Source organism: Chiloscyllium plagiosum, chromosome 14 (assembly GCF_004010195.1).
Source record: "Chiloscyllium plagiosum isolate BGI_BamShark_2017 chromosome 14, ASM401019v2, whole genome shotgun sequence".
In the NCBI taxonomy this organism is placed as follows: Eukaryota; Metazoa; Chordata; class Chondrichthyes; order Orectolobiformes; family Hemiscylliidae; genus Chiloscyllium; species Chiloscyllium plagiosum.
Window position 1 is genome coordinate 9,578,226 of NC_057723.1, and position 26,107 is coordinate 9,604,332.

Consider the following 26,107-nt stretch of genomic DNA (forward strand, 5'->3'; position numbering starts at 1 on the left):
ACGAGGAGACTAGGGCCCGTGGACACAGCCTTAGAATTAGAGGGGGTCATTTCAGAACAGAAATGCGGAGATATTTCTTCAGCCAGAGAGTGGTGGGCCTGTGGTATTCATTGCCACGGAGTGCAGTGGAAGCCGGGATGCTAAATGTCTTCAAGGCCGAGATTGATAGATTCTTGTTGTCTCGAGGAATTAAGGGCTACGGGGAGAACGCTGGTAAGTGGAGCTGAAATGCGCATCAGCCATGATTGAATGGCGGAGTGGACTTGATGGGCCGAATGGCCTTACTTCCACTCCTATGTCTTATGGTCTTATGGTCTTATGGTCTAATTTTTGTTGCAAATGTTTCATCCCCTGTCTAGGTGACATCCTCAATGCTTGGTAGCCTCCTGTGAAGCGCTCTGTGGTGTTTCCTCCAGTATTTATAGTGGCCTGTCCCTGCCGCTTCCGGTTGTCAGTTTCAGTTCGTGGATCATCAACTAGCCACGAAATGACACGACCAGCTATCCCTAGTAGCCACACACGCAGACCGACAAGCAACATGAATTTGACTGGGACAGCACTACCATTATAGGGCAAGCGAAACAAAGAACAGCCAGGGAATTCCTAGAAGCTTGGCACTCATCCACAAACTCCATCAACAAACACAGCGACTTGGACCCAATATACCGGCCACTACAGCGGACAGCTGAAACTGACAACTGGAAGCGGCAGGGACAGGCCACTATAAATGCCGGAGGAAACACCACAGAAGTGCTTCACAGGAGGCTCCCAAGCACTGAGGATGTCACCTAGACAGGGGGCGAAACGTTTGCAACAAAAACTTCCAGCTCGGCGAACAGAACCACAGCAGTTCCTTGACTGTAAAAGTCCTCATTGCTGAGTCTGACCCAGTGCCCACTTGGAGCCCGTGTGCTTTAGCGTAAACATTGGCAGACAAAAAAATGGGGATATGACAGCAGTTGGCACTCAATGGTAGAATGGCTCATGAATACTCATGGTCCTGCCTCTCACACACAAAAATATAATAAAGTAGTGGAGAGTGTACAACAGATATAGAAACATCCCCCAGCACGAGTCAATATCTTTAGGAGGGAAAAGATCAAAAACTGGGGATAAAGTTCCATAATACATATCATTGTAAACCTCAGCTTATTGCAACCCCCTAATTCTCATTAACCTCCTGCACCTCTACCCAACATCTGCTCACTGATTCCAATCAGCTCCAAGTTTTGTTTTATCCATTTGTGGGACTTGGTGTCACTGGCTGGCCAGCATTTATTGCCTGTCCTTGGCTGCTCTTAAGAAGATGGTGGTGATCTACCTTCTTTAACCACTGCAATCCACTTGCTGTGGGTTGACCCTCAATGCCCATCGGGAGGGAATGTGAGGACTTTGACTCAGTGACAGTGAACGAACAGTAATATATTTCCAAATCAGGATGGTGAGTGGTTTGGAGGGGACCTTGCAGGTGGTGGTTTTCCCATGTATCAGCTGCCATTGTCCTTCCAGATGGAAGTGGTTGTGGGTTTGGAAGGTGTTGTCTGAGGATCTGTGGTGGAAATCTGCAGTGCATCTTGTAGAAAGTACACACTGCTGCTTTTGAATGTTGGCGGTGGAGGGGTTGGATGCTTGTGGATGTGGTGCCAATCTAGCAGATTGCTTTGTCCTGGATAGTGTCAAGCTTCTTGAGTGTGGGTGCTCCACCCATCCAAGCAAGAGGGGAGTATTCCATCACACTCCTGACTTGTACCTTATAGATAGTGAACAGGCTTTGGGGAGTCAGGAGATGAGTTACTTGCCTTACTATTCCTAGCCTGTGACCTGCCCTTATCACCACTATGTTTATATAGCAGGTCCATTTAGTTTCTAAGTAAATAGTAACCCCCAGGATGTTGGTAGTGAGGAATTCAGTGACGGTAACACAATTGAATGTCAAGGGGCAGTGCTTAGATTGTCTCTTACTGGTGATGGTCATAACCTGGCATTTGTGTGGTGTGAATGTTGCTTGCCACTTGCCAGCCCAAGTCTGGATATTATCCAGATTTTATTGCATTTGAACCTGGACTCCTTCAGAATTTGAGGAGTCACGAATAATGCTGAACATTAACAAACATCTCCACTTGACCTTATGATGGAGGGAAGGTCATTGATGAAGCAGCTGAAGATGGTTGTGCCTGGGACACTACCCTGAGGAACCCCTGCAGGGATGTCCTGGAGCTGAGATATCTGACCTCCAACAATCATAACCATCTTTCTATGTGCCAGGAATGACTCTAACCAGCAATGAGTTTACCCCCATTACCTACTGATTCCACTTTTGCGAGGGGTCCCTGATGCCACACTTGATCGATGGCAGCCTTGATGTCAAGAGCTGTTACTCTCACCTCACCTCTGAAATTCAGCTCTTTTTGTCCATGTTTGAACCAAGGCTATAATGGGGTCAGAAGCTGAATGGCTTTGGCGGAACCAAACTGGGCGTCACTGAGCATGTTATTGCTGAGTAGGTGCTGCTTGATAGCAATGTTGTTGACCCCGTCCATCACTTTACTGATAATCAAGAGTAGACTGATGGGGTGGGAATTGGCCAGGTTGGATTTGTCCTGCTTTTTATGTACAGGACATACCTGGACAATTTTCCACATTGTCGGGTAGACGCCAGGGTTGTAACTGGACTGAAAGAACTTGGCTTGGGGACTAGCAAGTTCTAGAGTAAATTTTCAGTCTTATTGCTGGAATATTGTCAAAGCCCACAGCCTTTGCTGTATCCAGTGCCTCCAACCATTTCTTGACATCACATGGAGTGAATCGAATTGGCTGAAGGCTGTCATCTGTGATGCTGGGGACCACTGGAGAAGACCAAGGTAGATCATCCATTTGGCACTTCTGGCAGAAGATTGCTGCGAATGCTTCAGCCTTATCTTTCGCACTACTGTGTTGGGCTCTTCCATCATTGAGGAGGGGAATATTTGTGGAGCCTCCTCCTCCAACTGTCCATCACCATTTGCGACTGGCTGTGGCAAGACTGCAGAGCTTAGATCTGATCCATTGGTTGTGGGGTCGCTTAGTCCTGTCAATGCTCCCTATGGAACTCTGGCCAGTACTTATCCCTGATCCAGCATGAGTAAAAGTATATTATCTGCTCATTGCTATTTGTGGGATCTTGCTGTGCCTCATATCCTACAACAATTTTCCCATTTTTAGATTCTGTCTCTAAGATCCTCGTTGAGCTTCAAGGCTCCAGATAAGCCCCTAATGAGGAAGGCCCCAAGATGTTGGGCTCCATGATGCAGCAAATTGACCCAAAGGGGGTCAGCCATTATCTCCCACTTAACGCTCTACATCCTCTTCAAATTGGTAACAAATTGATTTTTTTAATGTCAATGCGGAAGTGATGACTGACCTTCGACAGAGATGATAGCAGATGAATTGACGCAGCCCTTGGAGTTACAAGCAAAGCACTTGTACAGCCCGGCATCCTCTTCTTGTGCTCGCTGGATGGTCAGCATTTGGTTCTGCTCACTGAGGATGACCCCTTGAAACAGAAACACTTTCCATTAGACAGTTTTCATCTCCCCTAGTAGACCATAACCACCTTTACATCCCATTTCGCCCCCATGTCCCTGAATACCTGCCTTGGGTCTTCTGCTAGCATTATCGTCCAACTGCTCAGTCCTCCCCGACAATCTCATTTGCAGGCAATTTGACTGCAGGAGGTGACAGCCAAATCCAAACTTGTTCATATGCAGTACTGCCTTAATCATAGAACAGTGCTGTTGGATGGCATGGTGGCTCAGTGGTCAGCAATGCTGCCTGATAGCACTAGGGACCCAGGTTCAAATCCACCCTCAGGTGTCTATCTGTGTGGAGTTTGCACATGCTCCCAGTTTCTGTGTGGGTTTCCTCCCATGGTCCAAAGATCTGTAGGTTAGGTGGATTGGCCATGGGAAATGCAGAGTTACAGGGATTGGGCAGGAGGGTTGGTGAGCACTTGATTGGCTAACTGGCTGGCTTCCACACTGTAGGGATTCTAATTCTATGATCTCATTATGTCTGTGTCAGCAGAATTTTCCAATTGCTCCCACTCCCTTGCTTGTTCTTCATTGCCCAGTAAAATTTTCAGTTCAGGCTTCGATCTGATTTTATTGAAAGTTATCATTGAATCTGCTACCATCCTTTTGGGTAGTGCATTGCAGATTATAGCAACTCACTACATAAAAAGAATTCACCTTAACTCATCTTTGCTGCTTTCACCAAATATTTTAAGTCTCTGTCTATTGGTCACCCAATCTTCAGAACCATAGAGTTGTTCCAGCACAGAAGAGGCCATTTAGCCCATCATACCTGTATCAGCTCTCTAAATGAGCATCTCACTTAATGTCGATCCCCTCCTTCCCCCTGAAACCCTACACATGCTTCCCTTTCAAAACATCATCTAATTCCCCTTTAGAATATGTTGACTGAACCTGTCTCAATACATGCTCTGGCAGAGCACTCCAGACCTTGGGAGAAATTTCTTCCTCATATCACTTCCACTTCTTTTCAATCTGTGTCCTGTCATTTACAATCCTTGCATGGGTCGGAATATTTTCTGGGGTTTAGATCAGAATGGTGCTGGAAAAGCACAGCAGGTCAGGCAGCATCCAAGGAGCAGGAAAATCGACTTTTCGGGCAAAAGCCGAAAAGGAATAGAGGATTCATCAGGAATAGAATTCATCAGGAATAGAGACAGGGTGCCTGCAGGTTGGAGAGATAAATGGGTGCCCTGAGGTTGAAGTGTTTCAAGGTGGAAGATAAGGCGTTCTTCCTCCAGGCATCAGGTGGTGAGGGAGCGGTGGTGGTGGAGGACCAGGACCTGCATGTCCTCGGCAGAGTGGGAGGGGGAGTTGAAATGTTGGGCCACGGAGTTGTGGAATATTTTCTCCCTATTTTCTCTGTCCAGCTCCCTCATTTTGAATATTGTAATAAGATCTTAACTTGGCCTTCTCTGATCCAATGATCCCAGCTTCTTCAATCTATCTTCATAACTGAAATTCTTTATCTCTGGAATTATTATTATGAATTCTTCCTGCACTCTCTATAATGCCTTCATGTTCTTCCTAAAGTACAGCAATCAGTACGAGACACAATGCGCCAGGCTGAAATATTGTTTTTTACAAGTTAAACATCATGTCCTTGACTTTGTACTCTACGCTCTTACCAGTAAAGCATAGGATGACATGTATTTTATCAACTGGTCTCCTGTTCCCACACCTTTAATGACTTATGCACATGTACACCCGGATGTCCCTGCTCCTGCACCACTCTCAAAGCCATACCTTCTATATTATATCATCTCTCTGTAGATTTCCTACTAAAATGTATCACCTCGTCCTTCTCTGTGTTCAAAATCATTGCTGCCTAATCAATAACTTGTATCTTTGTCTTTCTGAAATTCTACACTCTACTCCTCACAGACTATAATGATCCCAAGGTGTATATCATCTGTGAATTTTGATTTAGATTGATTTTGAACACCTTTATTATTCACCCCTTTAAAATTCCGTTCTCTAGGGAGAACTATCCCAGCTTCTGCAGACCACTCTCCCCCCGCCCTGCCCCAAGCATCCTCGTTGATGGGGGTTACTGTGTCGCAATCAGGAATCCTGTAGAAGCTATGGGAGCTCAGAAATAGGACACTGATTCTGCAAACTGTATCTGCTTCCTGATATAACCCATACACTTAGCAATGACCGTGACTATATTATAGAATCCCTGCAGTGCAGAAGCAGGCCATTTGGCCCATCAAATCCACACCAACCCTCTAGACAGCATCCTACCCAGACCCACCCCCCTTTAACCTTATTCCATGAGATCCTGCATTTCCTATGACTAAAAGACCTAACCTGCATATCACTGATCATTATGGGGCAATTTAGCATGATCAACCCACCTAACCTACACATCTATGGACTGTGGGAGGAAACCGGAATACCTGGGGAAAACCCACCTAAACATGGGCAGAGTCAAGCAGACTAAGGCACTACATTCAGATCCCGGTTTCCCCTGGAGGCCTAGGTTCAAATCCCATTAGTTTGGGAAGGTGATGGCATAGTGGTATGATCAGTAGAAACTAATGTTCTGGGGACCTGGGTTTGAATTGAATCACTTATCAATTTTAGATTAGATTCCCTACAGTGTGGAAACAGGCCCTTCAGCCCAACCAGTCTACACCAACCCTCCTAAGAGTAATCCACCCAGACTCAATTCCCTCTGACTAATGCACCCAACACTACAGGCAATTTAGCATGGCCAATTCACCTGACCTGTAACATCTTTGGACTGTGGAAGGAAACCCACGTAGACATAGGGAGATTGTGCAAACTCCACACAGACAATCGCCCGAGCCTAGAATTGAACATGGGACCCTGGTGCTGTGAGGCAGCAGTGCTAACCACTGAGCCACCGTGCCAATCATTTTGACCCATGGCAGTGGCTCGTTGGTCTAGAGGTATGATTCTCGATTCAAGTGACTGTGGAGATTGTGAGAAGTCCTGGGTTCAAATCCCAGAAGAGTCCTTGTCAGCTTTCACTTTAAAGGGGCAGCACGGTTGCTCGGTGGTTAGCACTGCTGCCTCACTGCGCCAGGAACCTGGGTTCAATTCCAGCCTCGGGTGACTGTCTGTGTGAAGTTTGCACATTCTGCCCGTGTCTGCGTGGGTTTCCTCCGGTTGCTCCAGTATCCTCCCACAGTCCAAAGATGTGCAGGTTAGGTGAATTATCCATCTAAGTTGCCCATTATGTTCAGGGATGTGTAGGATGGGTGCATTAGTCAGGGGGGAATGGGTCTGAGTGGGTTGCTCTTCAGAGGGTCGGTGTGGACTTGTTGGGTCGAAGGGCCTGTTTCCACGTTGTAGGCATTCTATGAAAATGCAAATTCCACACAGAGGGCTCAAAGATTTCCCTGCTCTATATTCCTCAATCCCACAGTAGGAGAAATACTATTTTCTCAGACTTGACAGGAGCTTCTAACATGATCTGTTTGAGTTTTCATGGTGACAATGTCTGAGGGTAGCCCCCCTCCCTTTTATCTCAGCCCGCTTGGCACACCAGCCTCATTCCTGAAGAAGGGCTTATGTCTGAAACGTCGATTCTCCTGCTCCTCGGATGCTGCCTGGCCTGCTGTGTTTTTTTCCAGCACCACATTTTTCAACTCTGGTACTCCAGCATCTGCAGTCCTCACTTTCTCCTCATGTGATCTCCTAGACTGGTTTCCATCACCGGAGAGAGTGTGCTATGAATTTTCCAAAATATTCCTTCCTTTGTTGGTCCTGGGTTTTGTCAGGTTTTAGATTAGAATCCGTACAGTATGGAAACAGGCCCTTTGGCCCAACAAGTCCACACCGACCCTCCGAAGAGTTAGCCACCCAGAGCCATTCCTCTACCGTGTATTTATCCCTGACTAATGCACCTAACACTATGGGCAATTTAGCATGGTCAATTCTCCTGACCTGCACATCTTTGGATTGTGGGAGGAAACCGGAGCACCCGGTGGAAACCCATGGGGAGAATGTGCAAACTCCACACAAAGAGTCGCCTGAGGCTGGATTTGAACCCAGGTCCCTGGTCCCATGAGGCAGCAGTGCCAACCACTGAGCCTTTGTGCCGCCCTAATCTGGGAGAGTGAAGGGATTGGTGAGGTTCAGTGAAAAGGGGACAAGGTGAGGCTGGATGGTCTAACCATGTTGCCAATGACCCAGCCAATGACCTTATTAACGTTAGCAATCGAGGAAAACGTGGAGAGACATTTCTACAGGTATGTTAGAGTGTATATGAACTGTAGGAGGAGATTTAATATTTCAGCTAAACAACAATGATAAACTGCTCAACCCTTCTTCAAAATACAACTCCTTCATTCCAGAAACCAATTGAGTGAACTTTATCTGAACTTTCTCCAGTGCAAGAACATCACTTTTTAAGCAAAGTATTAAAAACTGCACTGCGAACAAAAATGCTGGAGATCACAGCGAGTTAGGCAACATATATGGAGGGAAAGTAAGCTAACATTTTGAGTCTAGGTGACTCTTCGCATCTGCAGTAATTTGATTCTTTCAAAAGCTGTGCACTACTCCAGGTGTGGTCTCACCAATGGCCTGTACTAGTTGTAGAAAGACTTCATTATTTTGTTCTATGAAAACGTGGAGAGACATTTCTGCAGGTATGTTAGAGTGTATATGAACTGTGGGAGGAGATTTAATATTTCAATATGATAACTTCCCATTCAGCTAAACAACAATGATAAATTGCTCAACCCTTCTTCAAAACACAACTCCTTCATTCCAGAAACCAACTGAGTGAACTTTATCTGAACTTTCTCCAGTGCAAGAACATCACTTTTTAAGCAAAGTATTAAAAACTGCACTGAGAACAAAAATGCTGGAGATCACAGCGAGTTAGGCAACATACATGGAGGCAAAGTAAGCTAACATTTTGAGTCTAAGTGACTCTTCGCATCTGCAGTAATTTGATTCTTTCAAAAGCTGTGCACTACTCCAGGTGTGGTCTCACCAATGATCTGTACTAGTTGTAGAAAGACTTCATTATTTTTGTTCTCTAGCCTCTTGCAATAAAGGCCAACATTGGCTTTCGTTTTTACCTGCTGTATGTACCTGCATGTGAACTTTCAGTGATTCATATACAAAACACCCAGGTAACACTGCACTGTAGTTTTCTGCAATTTCTCTCCATTCAAATTCTGCCCTTTGGCTCTTACCTGAGACCTCATGGAGTGGCTTTTCATCTTTGAACCAGATGACGGTGGGGTGGGGAGTGCCGCTTGCTTTGCAGTTCATGTGGATGGAGTCACTGATGTTGACTGAAATATCAGTCAGGTTGACGAGGAGACTTGGCATCTCCTGAGCTGCAAGAAGATGTAGAACTCAGCATTAGGTAAATTTCATACAGTGCAAGGTTTTGCTTAAACACATACACCGCTTGAGGATCTCAAAAACATAGTATCTGTGCAAAGTAAACACATGCCGATGACATGTGAACTTCATTTGTCACGATTCTGGTTGTATCAGGGCTAGCTGAAAACATTGGGAAACCACGTAATATGGGATTGGAATCAGACAGAGGCTGGACTAGGAATAATGGCAAGTTCCCATCCCTAAAGGACATGAGTGAACCTGTTGTGTTATGATACAATATTGGTGACAACATAGAGGAAATGTTACTCCGTATCTAGCCTTATGTTGTTCTTGTCTTGGAAGCATTTATTGGGGACACTGTAATGGGGGCTCTACTCTGTATCTAATCCCATACTGTACTTGCCCTGGAAGTTTTAGTGGAGAGTCTGTTGAGAGATCTTTACTTTGTATCTAACTCCATGCTGTACCTATCTTAGGAGTGTTTGATGGGGACAGTATAGAGTGAGCTTTACTCTGTATCTAATCTTATGTTGTATCTGTCATGGGAGTGCTTGGTGGGGACAGTGTGGAAGAATCTTTACTTCCAGTTTAAAGGGGTAGAGTAAATTTTATGTATTCCCAGTGCAGCCCCAAAAGTTTGCACTACTCTGTCAAAGGCTTGCAGGATCAGCACCTGTCTGTCCTCTCAAATGGGTGTACAATATCCCAAAGCACATATTGAAGTAACACAATGGTGTATTTTGGGTCCAATATTGATTCTTCAACCATTTTTATTTAGGGCAGATTTATTGCCCATCCCTAGTTGCCCCTGAGATGGTGGTGGTGAGCTGCCTTCTTGAGCCGCTGCTGTCCACGTTCAAGATATAGATGCACAATGGAGGAGGAAGGGAGGCAGGTCCAGGATTTTGATTCAAGCGAAGGAACAGTGATATATTTCCAAATCAGAATGGTGAGTGACGTGGAGATGAACTTGTAGTTGGTGGATTTCCCATGTATCTGCTGCATTTGTCCTTCTACATGGTAGTGGTTTGGAAGATACTGAAAAGGAGCTTAAATGAGTTACTGCTGGTAGATGGTACACACTGCAGCTATGCCCTTGAGGACACAGGTGCTCCTGAGCAAATCTTGGTGATGGACATTGAAATCCCTCACATTATGTGCCTTTTCCAGCCTTAATGCTTCCTCTAGGTGATGTTCAACATGGAGGAATATTGATTCATCAGCTGAGAAAGGGGTTGGGGGTAGGTGGTAGTAATCAGCAAGTCTTTTCTTGCTCATGTTTATCCTGAGGCAATGAGACAATGTTGAGGATTCCCAGGGCTACTTTCTCCTGACTGTACACCATTGTGTTGCCAACTCAATTGCTGGGGTATGAGACATACCCAGCAATGGTGGTGGTGTCGTCTGGGATGCATGTAAAGTATAATTCCATGAATATGACTCTGTCAAACTGTTGCTCAGGTCAGTAATACTGCTCTCCCAATTTTGGCAGTAGTCCCCAAATATTAGTAAGCAAGAACCTGCAGGATTGACCTGGGAATGTAATTGATGGAGAAACCAAAGATGGTTGGGCCTAGGACATTTCCCCGAGGAATTCCTGCAGGGTTCCTCTTGGAGCTGAAATGATTGACCTTCAATAATCACAACCATTTTCCTTTGTTTATGCCGCATTGTTTATGGGAGTTTGCCTCGCACAAACTGATTGCAACATTCCCTATGTTGAAACAGTTCAAAAATACTTCATAGATCCTGCAGCTCTTTCAGACATCTTGGTGTCATAAATGCTGCTAAATAAATGTAAATTCTTACTGCATATTCTTCCATCTTACAAGAACGCCAAGTTTATGACACCCACCTCGCACTAAGATGTATTTCCTGTGGCAATGTTTCTCTCCAGTCTTCTTGTTCTGGACCTCGCACACGTAATCCCCCTCATCGTGTAGAGTAATGCTGGGAATCTGAAGCTCAAGGGCCACACCTTTCATCAGTGAGTCCAGCATCATCACTCCTTTCATCTCCTTGGCAAAGAGGTGCATGCTTTTACACTCCAGGACCGGGGGGTCTCCGAGCTCCCCTTCCAGGGCGCTGGGAAGGAGACGGTACCATCGCAGGTTCTCATACGTGTAGTTATCTGCATTGCAACGTAGCTTCACATCCTCACCTTCCACCGGGATCTCCGAAGGCTGAAGATCAATTCCAAACCCTTCTGGGATACCTAGCAGAAAGGAGCAAGTTCATTCAACTTCTCGTTTGAATCTGAAATAACTCCTTTGTCACCTTGCCCTCGATGGGAAATAGATAAACGTAGTTTGAGAATTCAGAAAAAAAGCAAAAAAGCATCTATTTCCACTGGGGTGGGTAATCAGTAGGGACTAATAATTGGGAAAGGCAACAGAGAGAATAATGGGAGAGTATGCCTTAGACACTGCTAGCTATGCTGATCTGAAATGCCTGGGATGGAAGCAGTTTTCCAAAAGGAAATTGGCCTGAATGGGAAAGAATGGATTCTGTAGTGAGATCCTAGGATTCTTTGGAAATGTACTAACCACACAATGAGTTAATTCAGTCACAAGACTGTGGGTGGTCTTTTTGAACTACTTGAACAGTCGGTGTGGTGGAGCTGGTATCTGTTTTAGATCCAATTATGTGGCTTGCCAGGCCATTTCAAAGGGCAGTTAATAGTGAACCACATTGGTCTGTGAGCTGGAACCACACAGAGACTAGATCAGATGACAATGGCAGCTTTCCTTCTCTAAAGGGCATCAGTGAACCAAACAGGAATTCTGGCAACCTGGTAGTTTCAGGGACACCATTGTTGCTGCTAGCATTTTTTAATGCCAGATGTTTTTAATCTAATTAATGAACTAAAATTTAACCTCCAAGTTCCAGTTGTGGGATTTGAACCCATAGAGTCATTAAGCACATAAACAGACTCTTTGGTCCAGCCAGACCAATCCCAAATTAAACTAGTCCCACCTATTCCTGATGAAGGGCTTTGCCCGAAACGTCGATTTTCCTGCTCCTCGGATGCTGCCTGACCTGCTGTGCTTTTCCAGCACCACTCTGATCTAGCTCCTGGCCCACATCCCTCCAAACCGTTATCCCAATGTCTTTGAAACATTGTAATTATACCCACATCCACCATTTCCTCAGGAAATTCATTCCACATGCGAACCACCCTCTGTGTAAAACATTTGCCCTTCATGTCTTTTTTAAATCTCTCTCCTCTCACCTTAAAAACGTGCCCTCGAGTTTGAAATCCCCCATCCAAGGGAAAAGACAACTACCATTCACCCTGTTTTTGCCTTATCGGTTCAGGTCCCTGTGTTGCGAGTGCAGGAGAAAAACCATTACCCTCTTTCTATTTCAAGTTCCCCCCACAAGATCATACAGCAATAAATCAAGAACAAGGCGTTAGAGACTACTTGAGCCTTTGCAATGCTCCTATGGTTGGTCAGTGTCTGTTGGCTACAATGCATTCCATTCACATCAGTAAAGTTCCATCACTCACTTGTCACATAGAAGTAGATGACCCGGTCATCACGTCCAACTTTGTTGAAAGCAGAACAGTTGTACATTACGGAGATATTTGCAGCTAAAATCACCAGCTTGCTGACCGTCTGCCAGTGTGGAGAGAGAAGGCAATAATTAGAATAAGTGAGGGCCAACAGTGACTCCTGTCTGAACACTGAATAGCAGCATATAACAGGAGGAGGCCAGCCAGTCTCTCAAGCCTGTTCTTCCATTCGGTCAATGAGATCATGGCTTATCTGTGACCAAATGCCAGACACCACCATTGCTCATACCCCTGAATACCTTTGTTTAACAGAAATCAAATCAACCTCTGATTTAAAACAAACCATGCCAGAGCCTCACTCCTCACTTGCAGAAGATAATTCTAAGTTAAGCCAGTCTTTTTTTTCCCCCAAGTTCACTTCCAGTTTTGGCTGTGTCCCCAGGTGCTAGAGTTCCAGTGAGAGGGAATCATTTCCGCCTACATCTAGCCTTTCCGTCAATACGAGCACCACTGCTTTAGTTTTCCAAATTTCTAAATGATTTAGATATTAAAATAGAGAGTATGATGTTAAAATTTACCAATGATTCTAAATTTGGAGGAGTTATAAACAGTGAGAATGATGCTAATTGACTACAACAGGACATAGGTAGTTGGCAGAATGGGTGGGCAAGTAGCAGGTGGAATTTAGAACATAGACATTTGAGGTGATATATTTTGACAGAGAACATGAACATAGACAGTATTGACTCAATACCACATTTTCAAAAGTGTGTGTAAGGACAAAGGGACCAGCAAGGGTTAATGTGCATCTAACTTTGAAAGTGCACATGATATATTGAGAAAGTGGTTCGCAAAAAATCATTGGATGTTGGGCTTCCTATTTATACTCAGTAACCATATATATATATATATATATATATATGGGTAGCGAACAGAAAAGCAGAGAAGCTAAACTGAAACTTGATGAGGGTCCTGTGATGCCAAAGTGAGTCCAGTTTTGGTCACCACATTTTTTGGATGATTTACCAGAATGGTTCTAGGATTAGGGAGTTTTAGCAACAAGATTTGCTTGGAACATCGAGAGTTGTTCTCATTTGAGTAAAAATAAAGGAAGTTTGATATAGGTGTACAAAGTAATGGCATTTTCAGATAGGGTAGATAAAGAAAGATGGGTCCCATGAGTTGATAATACAAGGGTGAGAGCACACAGCTCTAAGAGATGCAATGGGATGTGGGGAAGAATTATTTTGCACAGTAGAGGTTATATCACTGCTTATGGAGACCTTGGAAACATAGAAAATAAATAGTTTCCAACGGAAACTGGATGAGCACAGGTATCTGCTCCAGGGATAGAGTAGAGGAATGTGATTTACCTGGTTGCTGTAGGAAGAGCTAGTATGGGCTCCTTAGATTGAATGGTCTCCTGTGCGTCATATATTACTCTATGACAGTGCAGTACTGAGGGAGAGTTGTATTGCCAGATGGTACTCTTGAGGGCACACTGCACTGTCAGAGAGGTAATACTGAGGGAGCACAACACTGTCGGAGGAGCAGTACTGAGGGAACGCAATACTGTCAGAGAGGCAGTACTGAGGGAGCGCAACACTGTCGGAGGAGCAGTACTGAGGGAGCGCAACACTGTCGGAGGAGCAGTACTGAGGGAGCACAACACTGTCAGAGAGGCAGTACTGAGGGAACGCAATACTGTCAGAGAGGCAGTACAGAAGGAGCACAAAACTGTCAGAGAGGCAGTACTGAGGGAGCACAACACTGTCAGAGGAGCAGTACTGAGGGAACGCAATACTGTCAGAGAGGCAATACTGAGGGAGCGCGACACTGTTGGAGGAGCAGTACTGAGGGAGCGCAACACTGTCGGAGGAGCAGTACTGAGGGAGCACAACACTGTCAGAGAGGCAGTACTGAGGGAGCACAACACTGTCAGAGAGGCAGTACTGAGGGAGCGCAAGACTGTCGGAAGAGCAATACTGAGGGACTGCAACACTGTCGGAGGAGCAGTACTGAGGGAATGCTACACTGTTGGAAGAGCAGTACTGAGGGAGCGCAACACTGTCGGAGGAGCAGTACTGAGGGAGCGCAACACTGTCGGAGGAGCAGTACTCAGGGAGCACAACACTGTCAGAGAGGCAGTACTGAGGGAACGCAATATTGTCAGAGAGGCAGTACTGAGGGAGCGCAACACTGTCGGAGGAGCAGTACTGAGGGAGCACAACACTGTCAGAGAGGCAGTACTGAGGGAGCACAATACTGTCAGAGGAGCAGTACTGAGGAAATGCTACACTGTCGGAGGAGCAGTACTGAGGAAGTGCAACACTGTCGGAGGAGCAGTACTGAGGGAGCACAAAAATTTCAGAGAGGCATTACTGAGGGAGCGCAACACTGTCGGAGGAGCAGTACTGAGGGAGCACAACACTGTCGGAAGAGCAGTACTGAGGGAGCACAACACTGTCAGAGAGGCAGTACTGAGGGAGTGCAACACTGTCGGAAGAGCAATACTGAGGGAGCGCAACACTGTCAGAGGAGCAGTACTGAGGGAGCACAACACTGTCGGAGGAGCAGTACTGAGGGAATGCTACACTGTCGGAAGAGCAGTACTGAGGGAGCGCAAAACTGTTGGAGGAGCAGTACTTAGGGAGCGCAACACTGTGAGAGAGGCAGTACTGAGGGAGCACAAAACTGTCAAAGAGGCAGTACTGAGGGAGAACAACACTGTCGGAGGAGCAGTACTGAAGGAACACAACACTGTTGGAGGAGCAGTCCTGAGGGAGCACAAAACTGTCAGAGAGGCTGTACTGAGGGAGCACAACACTGTCGGAGGAGCAGTACTGAGGGAGCGCAACACTGTCGGAAGAGCAGTACTGAGGGAGCACAACACTGTCAGAGAGGCAGTACTGAGGGAGCGCAACACTGTCGGAAGAGCAATACTGAGGGAGTGCAACACTGTCAGAGGAGCAGTACTGAGGGAATGCTACACTGTCGGAGGAGCAGTACTGAGGGAGCGCAACATTGTCGGAGGAGCAGTACTGAGGGAGCGCAACACTGTCGGAGGAGCAGTACTGAGGGAGCGCAACACTGTCAGAGAGGCAGTACTGAGGGAGCACAAAACTGTCAGAGAGGCAGTACTGAGGGAGCACAACACTGTCAGAGAGGCAGTACTGAGGGAACGCAATACTGTCAGAGCGGCAGTACTGCGGGAATGCTGCACTGTTGGTGGAGCAGTACTGAGGGAATGCTACACTGTTGGAGGAGCAGTACTGAGGGAGCGCAACACTGTCGGAGGAGCAGTACTGAGGAAGCACAACACTGAGGGAGAGGCAGTACTGAGGGAGCACAACACTGTCAGAGAGGCAGTACTGAGGGAGCACAACACTGTCGGAGGAGCAGTACTGAGGGAGCGCGACACTGTCGGAGGAGCAGTACTGAGGGAGCGCAACACTGTCGGAGGAGCAGTACTGAGGGAGCACAACACTGTCAGAGAGGCAATACTGAGGGAGCACAAAACTGCCAGAGAGGCAGTACTGAGGGAGCACAACACTGTCAGAGGAGCAGTACTGAAGGAACACAACACTGTCGGAGGAGGAGTACTGAGGGAGCGCAACACTGTCGGAGGAACAGTACTGAGGGAATGCTACACTGTCTGCCCGATTAAATGGCTGACTAGAAGCATTATTCTGAAAAAGGCTTCTGAAGTCATTCTTCCCAGTGTCCTATGTCGGTATTTATCCTTCAACCAACATCATTAAAACAAACAGATTTACTGGTCGTTATCTGGGAGTTCACTGCTCACATTGACAGCCATATCTCTGACATTACCATGGTATTTCATTAATTGGAAAGCATTTGCGATGTTCTGAGTTTGTGTAAACTTGGAGGACTGATAAACTGTGAGGGCAGTGTGGAACTTCAAAAAGGACATGGACACGTTGGTGGAGAGTGTGGATAGGTGGCAGATGAAGTTCAATGTGGAGAAATATGAGGTGATTCATTTTAGTACAAAGAATATGGAAAGACAGTATAAAAGAAATGAAAGATACAATCTTAAAGGATTTGCAGCAGCATAGTTGTGAGGTTAGATTGGAAGAGTTGGAACTGTTTTCCTTGGAGAGGCGAAGGCTGAGGGGTGATTTGACAAAGTGTCTGGACGGGGTGGATAGGGAGAAAGTGTTCCTGCTCATAATGGGATCAGGAACCAGAGGGCACAGTTTTGATGTGTTTTGCAAAAGAATAAATACTGAACTTCCAGTTGCCTGCCACTTCAACACCCCACCCTGTTCCCTGGCCAACATCTCTGTCTCAGGCTTGCTGCAGTGTTCCAACTAAGTTCTAGCGCAAACTGGAAGAACAGCATCTCATTTTCTGCTTGGGAACCTTGCAGTTTTCTGGGATAAGTACCAAGTTCAACCATTTTAGGGCTTGAGGCATCTTCTTTCGTGTCCTTACCCAACTCACACTGGGCGTTGTTATCACATAATCTGCTATTACACACCTATTGTTAACCACTAATAGTCACCATTAGCGACTATTCATTCTTCTAGGCTGACAGTTATCCACACCTTTGTCTGTCAAACCATCCTCCTCTCTCTATGGGTTCACCTATTGTTTATTCCTTACCCCCACCTGCACCCTATCTTCTGAATAAAAACCAACTTTTTCCTATGTATACCACCAGTTCTGAAGAAGGGTCACTGGACCTGAAACGTTAACTCTGGCTTCTCTCCACAGATGCTGCTAGACCTGCTGAGTGTTTCAAGCAATTTCTGTTTTTGTTTCTGATTTCCAGCATCTGCATATTCTTTTGGTTTTTACAAAGTGGCATAGTAGTAGCAGTGTCCCTACCTCTGAGCCAGGAGGCCCGGGTTCAATTCCCGCCTACTCCAACAGTTTCTCACAAACCCACACCAAGTCCTGCTCATGGCCTGCTTGCTGATATCCACTGGCTCCTAGACTGCCAACTACATTGTTTCAAATTTTGCTTTCAGATCCATCCACAGCCCTGACCCATCTCTTTCTCTGTAATCTCCTTCAGCCCTACAGTCTGAGTGAGATCTCTCACTCTTTCTCATCCTGCACCATTGGTTGCCATGTCTTCAGCTGTCTAGGTCCTAAGCTCTGGAATGCCCCGCCTACACCTTCTTGAAGATGCTCCTTCACACCTATCTCTTTGACCAACCCTTTGGTCACTTGCCCTATTATCTCCTCATGTAGTTCAGCTACAGATCTTGCTGCTGTGAAGCACCCTGGTATGTTTTACTATACTGAAGACATAAAAATATGTTGTTGCTGGTGCCAGAAAAAAATCTTCCAAGTGGTGGTTCTAAACAGCAGGCTACCTTGTTCCTTCCCTCCAGAATCTCTGTGCTGGTTTCAATACTCTCAATCCTGTTGATGGCGCTTCCTGTTGAGATGTCCCTCCAGTTTCGGCACTCGGGGGTCCTGTCCCGCGGTCGACGCATCATGGTTGCTCGACCCCTAAGATTGTGAGAGAAACCAGCAGAAACGTTATATGCATCAGAAAAGGGAAGGCTAAAGGGTGACTTGATGGAGATTGTAAAGGTAGGTGTGGAAAAGCTATTTCTACTACTTTGAAGATTTAAGTTAGGAGGCGGGGGGGGGGCACAAATACAGGGGAATTCACAAGAAATGTCTTTAGCCAAGAAGTGGTGAGAGAGTGAGTGAAGGAGATGGTGGCATAATGGCAATGTCTTGTCTAATAATCCAGAACCCCAGGCCAATGTTATGGGTTCGAATCCCAACCTAACAGATGGTGAACTGTAAATCCATAAAATCATAAGACAACAGGTACAAAGTAGACCATTCAGCCCATTGGGTTTGCTCCACCAGTCGATTTTGGCTGATATGTTTTTCGACCCCATTCTCCTGCCTTCTCCCTGTATCCCTTGATTCCCTTACTAATTAAGAACCCATCTATTTCTGTCTTAATACACCCAGTGACTTGGCCTCCACAGCTTCTTGCAGTAATGAGTCCCACAGATTCAGCACCCTCTCAGATCAGTTCGAAAGGGTTGCCCCTTCACTCTGAGTCTGTGCTCTTGGGGCCTAGTCTCCCTTAACAGTGGAGACATTTTCTCCACCTTCACTCTATCCAGGCCTCTCAAGTTCCAGTGAGATTCCCCCTCATTCTTCTAAACTCACAGATAGGGGTCACACATAGGCCAGACCTGTGAAGGACAACAGGTTTTCTTCTTGAAAGGACTTTAGTGAACCAGGTTGATTTTATGACAATTGACAATGGTTAATTCCAGATTTTTATTGGACTCTGGGTTTGTACTTGATGGAGTTTAGAAGAATGAGGGGGAATCTCATTGGAACTTGAGAGGCCTGGATAGAGTGAATGTGGAGAAGGACATTTCTGCTCAACTCAGTCCTAAATGGCCCAACCTGTATCATTAGGCTGTGACACCTAATTCTGACAATCTGGATATACTAGAAGGGTCATCACATGAGACCATACGTGTTCTAGGGGCCATATGGGGACCTGGCAGCATCTGCAGTCCACACTTTCTTGTAGTTGTGGGTATGTTCGCCAAACTGGGAAGTTAATTCGCACACATTTCATCCCCTGGCTAGGTGACATCCTCAGTGCTTTGGAGCCTCCTGTGAAACTACTGTTGTACTGTGTCTTCTGGAATTTATTTGGTTCCATTCCTGCTGTATCCAGTAGCCAGTAGTGTTCATTGTAGTGCCTGGTATATTGGGTCTAGGTCTATGTGTTTGTTGATAGAGTCTATGGATGAGTGGCGTGCTTGTAAAAATTCTCTGCCTGTCCTCTGTTTAGCTTGTCCTATGATTGTTGTGTTGTTCCAGTCGAATTTGTGGTCCTTGTCAACTTGCCAGCTCAGTGAACATACCAACAACCACGATAACGTCATGAATACGGGAGCAGATAAAACAAAGCTTGAAATGGACAACAAAGGAAATGTTTAGTGATTAGGGTAATTTATTTTGTTGTGAAGGGTTTAATGAACAAGATAAATGATGCTCTCATTTGTGAAAAACTGCTTACTATTCCAGGATCACACAGGATCCCCAACCTCTTTTATCTTCTGCCAATTTTGTTGATAAACTACACCCACCCCATCTCCTCCACCCTCACCTCTAACGTGGATTTCTTTGTCACAATAATTGAGAATGTTTGATCATTTTTCTGCATCACTTCCCTCCTTTCCTCTATAGCCCACTGGGTAAAACTTCCTTGAATCCTCATCCTTACCGTAATCCTGAATATGTTTCCTTCTTGAGTGTCTTTCCTATTTCCTCTCAGATTGATTATTAGATTGATGCCTGGAATGAGGGGATTATTTATGACAATTGGTTTGACAGAATGAGGCTGTTTCCATGCGAGTTTAGAAGACTGAGGAGTGACTTGACTAAAACGTAAAGGATACTGAATGGAGTTGACAAGACAGATTTGGAAAGGTTGTTCCAGAGCTAGGGGGCACTGTTTTGAAATTAGGGATCCTGCCTTTAGGCCAGCGATAAAGAGAAACTTCTTTCACATCGAGACTTTGGAACTCCCCGTCTCAGAATGCGGCAGAGGCGAGGTCATTAATTTTTTATATTCATTCATGGAATGTGGACATCGCTGGCTGGGTCAGCAGTTATCACCCATCCCTAATTACCCCTTGGGAAGGTGGTGGTGAGCTGCCTTCTCGATCCACTGCATTCCATTTGCTGTAAGTGGACCTATAATGTTGTTAGGGAAGGAATTCCAAGACTTTGACCCAGTGACAGTGAAGGAATGGCGATGCATTTCGAAGTCAGGATGGTGAGTGAGTTGGAGGGGAACTGGCAGGTGGTACTGTTTCCATGTACCTTGGTTTTTGTGAACAGTAATGGTTATGGGTTTGAAATTTCTGCAGTGCACCTTGTAGAGAGTATATACTACTGTTTCTAATCATCGGTGTTGAAGGGAGTGAACATTTGTGGATTTGGTGTCAATCAGTTTTGTCCTGGATGGTGTCAAACTTGTGTGTTGTTGGAGTTGCATTTGTCTACGCAAGTGCGGAGTACCCCATCACTCACCTGATCTGATCACTGAACTTAATCCCACTCCTTCTTGAAAACTTTGAATGCTTTGGTCTCAACCCCTTCTGCAGAGAATTCCACAGACTCACCTCGCTGTGGGGGAAGACATTTCTGCTCAACTCAGTCCTAAATGGCCCAACCTGTATCATTAGGCTGTGACAACTAATTCTGACTATCTGGATATGCTAGAAGGGTCATCACATGAGACCATACGTGTTCCAGGGCCATATGGAGACCTAAGGGGAAACTCTTTCATGCAGAAGGTGGTGTATGTATGGAATGAGCTGCCAGTGGAAGTGGTGGAGGCTGGTACAATTACAACATTTAAAAGGCATCGGGTGGGAATTTGAATAGGAAGGGTTTAGAGGGACATCTGGTGGGCATGGACTAAAGGGTCTGCTTCCATGATGTACATTTCAATGACTCTATGCTGGGTTCATACTATAATTTACCAATCTGTCTGAGGGTTAGCTTAGTTGGCTGGATGGCTGGTTTGTGAAGTAGTGTACCACCAACAGTATAAGCTCAATTCCTATATCAGTTGACATCACCATTCACTATTTTGCTCCTTGCTTAAGGTATGGTAACCCTAAGGTTAAACCACCACCAGCTGTCTCTGTCTCTCTCTCTCTTTCTCTCTGATGAGTCAGTGGGGCTATGGTGCCTTTACTATAACTTTAATACCAGAGAAAGCCTAGAGAAACACAGAGGGTGGGGTGAAATTAAAAAGGAAAATTAGGAAAGCAAAGAGAAGGCATGAAAAAACATTGGCTAGTAAAACCAATGAAACCCAAAATATTATAAAAAGATATAAACAATGAAAGGATAACTAACAAGGTCAGATGTGAGGTATCTCCAGCTCTTAAAAGAAGTAGAGGAGGAAATAATAGAGGTTTTGACCATCATTTTCCAATTCTCTGACTCCAGGCGTGGTGCAAGAGGACAAGCTAACATTGCACGGTTGTTAAAATGGGAGGAAGTGATAGTTCTAGTAATTACAGATCAGTCAGCTTAACCTCAAAGGGAATTTATTGGAAAAAGTGTTCCGAGGGTCAACATAAATAGTAATTTGGAAAGAATGAATCACAGATCGTCAGTATTAAGCTGAAAACGGAAGAGCATGCCTGACTAAGTTGACTGGATTTTTTAAAGTAGTAAAAGGAGTATTTATGAGGGTGGTAAATCTACATGGATTTCAGTAGAGCTTTTGAGAAAGCTTCAAGCAGCAGACAGATCAGAAAGACAAAAGCTATGAGACCCAAGGGGAGGGACAAGTGGATGCAAAATTGATTAAGTGACAGAAAGCAAAGGATTCTGGTTGTTTGATGACCTTGCAACTGAAAGACTGTGAGATCTGGCAGGTCCTCGCTTTTTAAATTTGAATGTGGGAATTATGATTAAGAAGATTGCAGAAAATAGAAACATTTTTTGTGTGGTTGATAGTGCGGAGGAAAACTGTAAATAGCAGGAAGCTATCAATGGATTGGTCAGGGAGGCAGATAAATGGTCAAATGGATTTGAATACCGAGATAATACATTAGGACTGTACCATAAATAGTAAGGCATTGAGAAGTGTCATAATGGATTAAAAAAATGGACAATTAGTCTTTCAAATTGTATTGACTGATTAAAAAGTGTTGGACATTGGGATTAAGAGAAAAAAGAATGAGCAGGGACATTTTAAAATGACCACCAAAGTCACCTTACCTGAAAGCCAAATTCTCAGGAATATATAAAGGTCTGTCTAATGGACTGAGTTGAGAGTGTGGTGCTGGAAAAGCACAGCAGGTCAGGCAGCATCCGAGGAGCAGGAGAATCGATGTTTCAAGCATAAGCCCTTCATCAGCACCCCACTCTTGACTCTGATCTCCAGTATCTGCAGTCCTCACTTTCTCCCTGTCTAATGGATGGAGACAGGACAAACTGCTTAAAAATCACTAGTCCACATTCCAAAGTGGAAGTGAGAAAAGAGTTAAGTTGCCCTCCAGTGTGATGTGTTTGGGATGAGCGTGATTGGAGTTTTGAAAGGGGTTGCGTATGTGAAATACCTTGATTGCAGGTATTGTTGGAACAAAGATTTATATCCAATACTGGTTATTCAAAGAGGAGGATTGACACTTGATCCTGCTCTGACACCTTTGATCCTTACCCGGTCAAGTATACACGTGACTCCAGGCCTACAGCAATGCAGTTGACTCTTGACTGTCCTCTGAAATGGCTGAACAAGCCAATCAGTTTAAGGGCAATTAGAGATGGCCAATAAATCTGGCCTAGATGATGCTGCCCAGTCCACAAATGAATAAAACAATTATATTGTTCTTTCTTTGGCTCAAAAAAACGTTATTGCTTGGCTCCTTGTTGTTCATAGCAAAGCCTGGTTAAGATTCTGAATTGAGGAGGGTTATAGACAACTGCAAAAATGCAAGGAAACCTTTGTCTTGACCAACCAAGAGGTTAAACAGAGGGAGCTGGTTTGTCTACTCTCACCTTGTCATACATGGATGAAGAGCCTTGGAAAGTTTCTCAGGAAATATGGAATAGGCTGGGATGTGTTTTTCTTGGAACAGAGAACATCAAAAGGAGATTTAAGTGAGGTATATGCATACATGAGGGATTTGGATTGACAGGACAGGAGGGAATTTATTTTACATAATAAAGAGGTCAATAATAATGGTGTAGATTTAAAATAACTCTGGATTAGAGGGTATTTGACTGACATCTTTCACCACTAGTTGATGGAGACTGGAACTCAATGACAGAAAGAGTCATGGAGGCAGACACCTTTATCGTGTTTAAAAAAGACTCTCGGATGTGCACTTGAAGTGCAGTGAGGCACAGAGCTGTAGGCTAGGGTGCTGCAAAGTGCGATTAGGCAGGATTGCTCGTTTTTATATCCAGCACAAACAATATGGGCCAAATGGCCTCCTTTGCTGAGATGTGTTTCTATGTATAACCAAGCTCCAAAGTCAGCCTTGTCTTGTTTTATCTGATGGGCAGAACACTTCAGGACATGACTGAGACATAATCAATGTATTGAGGAGTCAAGCCTCGTCCTGGGGGCATGTGTGAGAAGACGTGAACAGGCAGCTATAGAAAAACAGGAAGAAACCGAGAGTCAGGATTACTGCAGCATCCTCTCAGCTTGAAACAAACAGCCATGTATTGGCAGAAAAGACAGCATGAAAAATTCATTGCTGTGTCTGTTTCCTCACCAAATTGGCATTTAACAAAGCTTCTTAGTTATTAAAGATGTACTGACGCTTTATGTAAATAAATCAAACAATCCCTTCATAAAACATTCTTGACACAGACCTCAGCAACAACAATCAATTTAAACTGTTTGGTCTGTTTGCCAGCTCTTAGAGGTTTCGAATTTGTGGAGTTAAGCTGAGGGAAGGTCCTGCATCGATTTTTAGATCTGATGCTTGCAAGCATTTTTTTAAAATCAAGGAATGAAATGTGCAGTGAGCTGTCAGACAATGTGTGGTTGTTCCTTATAGACAAGACGTCAAACCTGAAGGAGTTGAACTATGAACTGCAGGGAAAAGACAGACATATAGCACATATGATCAATGCTGTGAATGTATTCAAACTGGGTCAGTGATCCTCCCAATTTAAAATAAACAAGATGCTGCAACAGTTCCCAAGTCTGGAAAGAAAAGTACCAAAAAAAAAATCAAAGATAAACTAAAGTGGTTCCACCCATAAATCTTGTGCCTACCTGAGGAAGTTAACAGAGGAATACAACAGGTGATTTCACGGATTCGATGTGATGCAACAAATTGTCATGTTTGTCTGAAATTCACTCCTTCAAGCAGATAATGGTGGGCTAGCTACCAAATTTCATCAGGTATTGGATTATAAAGCAATGGAGTTGATAGATTAGAAGTACTCCTACGACAATTATATAGAGGTTTATGAAAACCAAACCTGGAGTATTGTGTACAGATGGATACAATTTGCCTTTGAGGAAATGCAACAGAGGTTCATTTCAGTGATTCCTGGGCTGAGGGGATTATCCTGAGGAGAAATTGCGCAGAATGGTTCTGATTTCTCGAGAGTTTAGATGAATAACAGGAGATCTCAGGGAAATCTATAAAATTCTTGGATAGATTGAAAGGGTGGATATATAGAAATCACATTTATAAGCAGTATTCTAGGAGTGGTCTCACTGAAGCCCTGTATAAATGCAGCAAAACCTCTACATTTACAATAAGGCCCGACATTCCATTAGGAGAATGTGAGGACTGCAGACAATCTCAGAGTCACGAGTGTGGTATTGGAAAAGCACAGCCGGTAAGGCTGCATCCGAGGAGCAGGAGAATCGATGTTTTGGGCATAAGCCCTTCATCTGGAATCGGATGCTGATATTCTGTTAGCCTACCTAACACCTACCTAACCTCTTGTTGCGACAAGAGGTTTGAAACAATGGGACAGCTTGAAAGAGAATGTGAGCCATGACAGAACCTGGTAACAAGGCCACAGATTGTCTGCATGAGCTTAAACCCAATGATTTGTGATACTTACAGGCTGCGGTAGGATTTTAAACCGCAAGGCCCCCATGGCCTCCAGGACCATTGTATTTTCACAGGAGCAGGGATCCCATAGGCGGTGCAGGTCAGTGTCTGGCGACTTCCACGTGGGTAGATGTTGGTCGGGGAGGCCACTTCCTTCTCATGAATCTGAGGTGGGACTGTTGAAGGGATAAGAAAGTACTGATTGCAGTGTGTGTCAGTGTGAGTGAAGAAACTGAACAATATAGAATCCCTTCTATATAGAAATCCCCTTAATATATAATTCTCCCTTCTCTGATAGTTATACCTCTCTATATGATTCCCTTCCCCGATATGACACATATCAATATATAACTCTTCCTCCCTGATAATAAACACACCCCAAAAATATAAATCTCCCTCCCTGATACAGATATAACATCTACATAACTCCCTTCTTTGATTTGACACCCCTCAATATATAACTCTTCCTCCTTAATATGTGATACATCCTTATACAAAACTGCCCCTCCCAGATATATAACAAATCCCTATGTATAACTTCCTGTCTGATTTATGACAAACCCCTACATATAACTCCTACATGTACAGTATATGATACACCTTTTGGTCATTCCAGTGAAGCCAATTAAATGGATTCGATAAAGGCTTGTGAAAAATATACACCTATTCCAGCATTTTCGGCTCCAGCTGCTCCAGTGACTCCACACCTACTCCAATGTCTTCAAAGTCTTTACATACCCCAGTGAATCCTACCCCACTTCAGTATACTTCGTATACTCCAGTGACTCCGACTTTATTTCAGTGTGTTTATGTCTACCCAAATACCATTACGCCTACACCTGTGTCTTCTCCATCAGTTAATATGCTTGAAATTGAATCACTGGACTCACAGTAATTTAGGCATATCACTGACTTCTAATAATTCACTCTGTAATATCAGGAACTTAACCCACCCACTTCATCTCCTTTCAGAGTCATTGTGCATGCCTTCGTATCAAGAGAGAATTTTTATCCTAAGTCACTGAAATTGGGAACGTTATGGGATTAGTTGGCTACCTGTTATACTTTATATAAGCAGACTGGGCAATGTTATTTTAAAATTA

The 26,107-nt window shown here is 44.6% G+C and overlaps 1 protein-coding gene across 2 annotated transcripts in view; it reads right to left on the minus strand.

Moving 5' to 3' along the window:
* Window positions 1-26,107, minus strand: part of flt4 (fms related receptor tyrosine kinase 4) — a 225,652-nt gene that overhangs the window by 38,864 nt on the left and 160,681 nt on the right. For both annotated transcript variants that reach the window (XM_043703133.1, XM_043703132.1), the window contains exons 10-15: window positions 25,015-25,180; window positions 17,772-17,910; window positions 12,418-12,526; window positions 10,762-11,121; window positions 8,750-8,896; window positions 3,401-3,532 (exon numbers count right to left, since the gene is read on the minus strand). In XM_043703133.1, coding sequence (XP_043559068.1) covers window positions 3,401-3,532; window positions 8,750-8,896; window positions 10,762-11,121; window positions 12,418-12,526; window positions 17,772-17,910; window positions 25,015-25,180 — 1,053 coding nt within the window. The remainder of the gene's footprint in view (window positions 1-3,400; window positions 3,533-8,749; window positions 8,897-10,761; window positions 11,122-12,417; window positions 12,527-17,771; window positions 17,911-25,014; window positions 25,181-26,107) is intronic.